This window comes from Psammomys obesus, unplaced genomic scaffold, assembly GCF_907164565.1.
Source record: "Psammomys obesus unplaced genomic scaffold, mPsaObe1.curated_primary_1811, whole genome shotgun sequence".
In the NCBI taxonomy this organism is placed as follows: Eukaryota; Metazoa; Chordata; class Mammalia; order Rodentia; family Muridae; genus Psammomys; species Psammomys obesus.
In genome coordinates, this window is record NW_026592890.1 from 16,310,154 (window position 1) to 16,313,791 (window position 3,638).

General features: G+C 33.9%; 1 protein-coding gene across 1 annotated transcript in view; it reads right to left on the minus strand.

The window, feature by feature from the left end:
- Ascc3 (activating signal cointegrator 1 complex subunit 3) overlaps window positions 1-3,638 on the minus strand; it is a 312,705-nt gene that overhangs the window by 211,554 nt on the left and 97,513 nt on the right. Inside the window, exon 13 of the mRNA XM_055616194.1 lies at window positions 2,674-2,745. Coding sequence (XP_055472169.1) covers window positions 2,674-2,745 — 72 coding nt within the window. The remainder of the gene's footprint in view (window positions 1-2,673; window positions 2,746-3,638) is intronic.

The window sequence follows — 3,638 nt, forward strand, 5'->3', positions numbered from 1 at the left end:
ATATATATATATATATATATATATATATATATATATATATATGTACACAAATACATATATTAACAACTAATGAAAAAGGAAGCCGCAACTTTGAAAAAGAGCAAGGAGGTATTTATGGAAGGGGTTGGGATAAAGAAAGACAGATATGTTGTAATTATATTATAATTTCACGAACTTTTGTGAAGGTTTTGAAATTGTGAAAAGCTACAAGTTGAGACATTAAAGTATTTTCAAAAAATTAGTAAGGTATTTCTTCATTACACATTCTTAACAATGATTTTGAGCTGTCTAATAAAATACGTCATTGAATAGATATGGTGAGCCTCTTAAAAAATAAAAACCCCAAAAGTTCAAAAGAAACAGCTCACAGCCTTTGCTTAAAAGGCAAACACTGTCTAAATAAATAAATAAACTGAACTCCTTCAGCTGGGTGTAGACAGGCACACATGAAATCCTAACACACAGGAAGCTGAGTTTGAGGCCAGCCAGGACTACATGGAGAAACATGCTTTTAAAACCAAACAAAATAAAAGTAATTTATCACAAAAACAACAACAAAAAGAGATAATGGTTAACTTTTATATAAACAGTATTATCATTCCATTTTTTTCATTAAAGAATTTTTGGACAATGAAGATGTTAATAAGAACATGACTGCTTAACTTCACCCCCCCCCCCCCCCCCGGCCCACCAGGGATGGATCTCAGTATCTCAAATGCACTGGTCATGTGATTTGCCATTGAGCCATACCCCAGACCCCAAATGCTGAACTTCCAAAGAAAATTAAACAATACAAAATTTATTAAATACTTTTCAAATAGGCTTCATGAAAACAGTAACAATAACACCATGAAAACCTTAACAATATATAAAAATATGAATTAGAACTGAGTTTTGAGGCTTGTGCTTTTTTAAGGATTAAATACTGGAAGCAAACGCATGCTAGATTGGCAGAAGCAGGTCAGTGAACTTCCTGGAGGCCGCCCACTTCTTCTGCATGGCTCACAAGTGGGTATTTCCCTGGTGTACACATGGCCCCAAGGATTTTGCCTTAAGACTGTTCATTGTTGCTATACTGCCTTCCCATGCATGTCTCATATATCTGGCAGAGACCCTCACTGCTTATTGCTTCACTCTGTTGGGCCGATTTCCTGCAGATTAATTTGAAGCTGTACCTTCGTGGTGCTGTTTAAACAAATTGATGATTTTATAAGCCCTGATGATGATTTCTGAATTAAGAATTTCAGAACCACTGATTAAGAATTTCTGGTTGATTCAAGTAATTAGTGTAATATGGACCTCCATGTTAAGCACTTGATTTATACCAAGAGGTAAAATAAGATTGAAATAGATTAATAATCAAGGAAATAAATTCATTCTAGGTTTAGTCCAAGGATAAGGCCCAAGTGTATACCACAATAAGAAAGACTGTATGAGTATAGAAATAAAGAATAGAGAGTTAGCTATACAAGACAGGACAGACACCTCTTTCATAGAAAACCCATGACATAAAAAACTCGCTTTGAACACATAATGTACTTTTGAAATAAGATAGAAGTTCAGCTTTGAACTCTTAACAAGCATATAGATAAAATCACTGCTTTAAACCTATAATAAACAAAGTATCTGGTTAGATATTAGGATCAATAGTCCTACTGTACTTCCCTTTTACGTAATGATTATATTTATTTTTTAATGATGTGATTTTTTTTCCATACATAGAGAACCTTTGTATTAGAGAGTATAAAAACTTAAGACAGAATTAAATATTTGTTGAGGCCACCCACTTCATCCAAAACTGTATCTGTCTATTTAATTGTCTATATATGTTGTTTATATGTATTTATATATGTATGATTACTTATATGTGGATGAATGGTATCTTTGGGATCTCCCTAGTTTTGCCTACTGTTTGTATATGTGCTTTGTCTAACAAATATGTGTTTTTGCATGCCTCTAACTTTAGCAAGTTTAGTAAGTGATAAGCAGTCCAGAGCGTTTTGTAGGCCTTCTAAAATAAGCTAGGGTCAGATGGAAGGGGAGGAGGACCTCCCCTACCAGTGGACTTGGACAGGGGCATGGGAGGAGATGAGGGAGGGAAGGTGGAATTGGAAGGGAATGATGGAGGGGGCTACAGCTGGAATACAAGTGAATAAACTGTAATTAATATAAAAAATAAAAATTAAAAAAAAAATTAGGACTCTACCTTAGAGCAAGCCACTGTTCGCTGTTAAGCCATTAAGTTAAAAGGACCTAAGGTTTTTTTCTTTTAACAACCCCTACATTTACAACAAAAAATTGTGAGCCTGAAAGATTAAGAGTTAAAGTATAGAGATGACCATCAGTTGGTCATCACCTAAGCTACGACCCATCTTGGTTCACCCTGTTGCTGGAGCTGGTCTCTAGCAATTAAAAGAAACAGAAATGTAAAAGCTAAACTTTTTTTCTTGAACACTTAATAAAATGTCAAACAAAATACCATGACCTATCAATATCAGGATAGCAACATCACATAAGACTATTTATGTGACTCAAATAGTTAACCATTAGACTAAGCAATTAGGAAATCAAACTTAAACCCAGAATACAGGAAAACTTTGAAGTGAAGATTGAGAACTCTACAGTTTTTCATGAAGCATTTCCTAAAGCAATATAATATTCAACTCAGTGTACCTGGTGTCCAGCCTTTACTTGTTTCAAAACACTTTCATAGCAGACTTCATCCATGTTATTCAACTGCTGCATCTTAATATTAAAACATGAAAATTATAAAGTTAGACAACAGAAAAAATTTAAATTACAAATGAAACTTTGTCAATTATCTTACAAAAATCTATACAAGCAACAAATAAAAAATAAAATGAAAATAAAAATAACTATCTAACATAGAACAAACAAATAAAAAATACAAATAAAGTACCTCAACCATAGTTTCAGAGTACAAAGAATGTTAAGTTTTAAAAGTTAGTATCTGTGTGGGTAATGGTTACAAAAACATTTGCATACAAGAAAAACACCTCTGCAACAAAGATAAAAGTTACCTTAGAGTAAAGGGCTGGAAAAAAATGTTTTCTAATAAAAACAGACATGAGAAGCAAGCTGGAGTAGCTATTCTAATATCTATTAAAATAGACTTTCAACCAAAATTAATCAAAAGAGATGGGAAAGGGCATTTCATATTCAAAGAAAAAAAATCTACCAGGATAATGTCTTAATTCTGAATGTGTACACCCCAAATGCAAGGGTATCCACATTTGTAAAAGAACCATTACTAAATCACACATTGAACTCCACACAAAAATAGCAGACTTCAGCATCCCTCTCTCACCAATGGATAGATCATCCAAACAGAAACTAAACAGAAATAATGAAACTAACCAACATTATTAGTCAATTGGACCTAACAGATATCTACAGAACATTCCATCCAAACATAAAAGATACCTCCTTCTCAGCACCTCATGGAACCTTCTCCAAAACTGACCATATACTCTGTCACAAAGCTAGTCCCAAGAGAGATAAGAAAATTGAAATAACAGCTTGTATTCTACCAGACCATCAAGGATTAAAGATACAACAGAATGCCTACAAACTCATGGAAACTGAACATCTCTCTACTCGGGGGGGGGGGGGGGGGG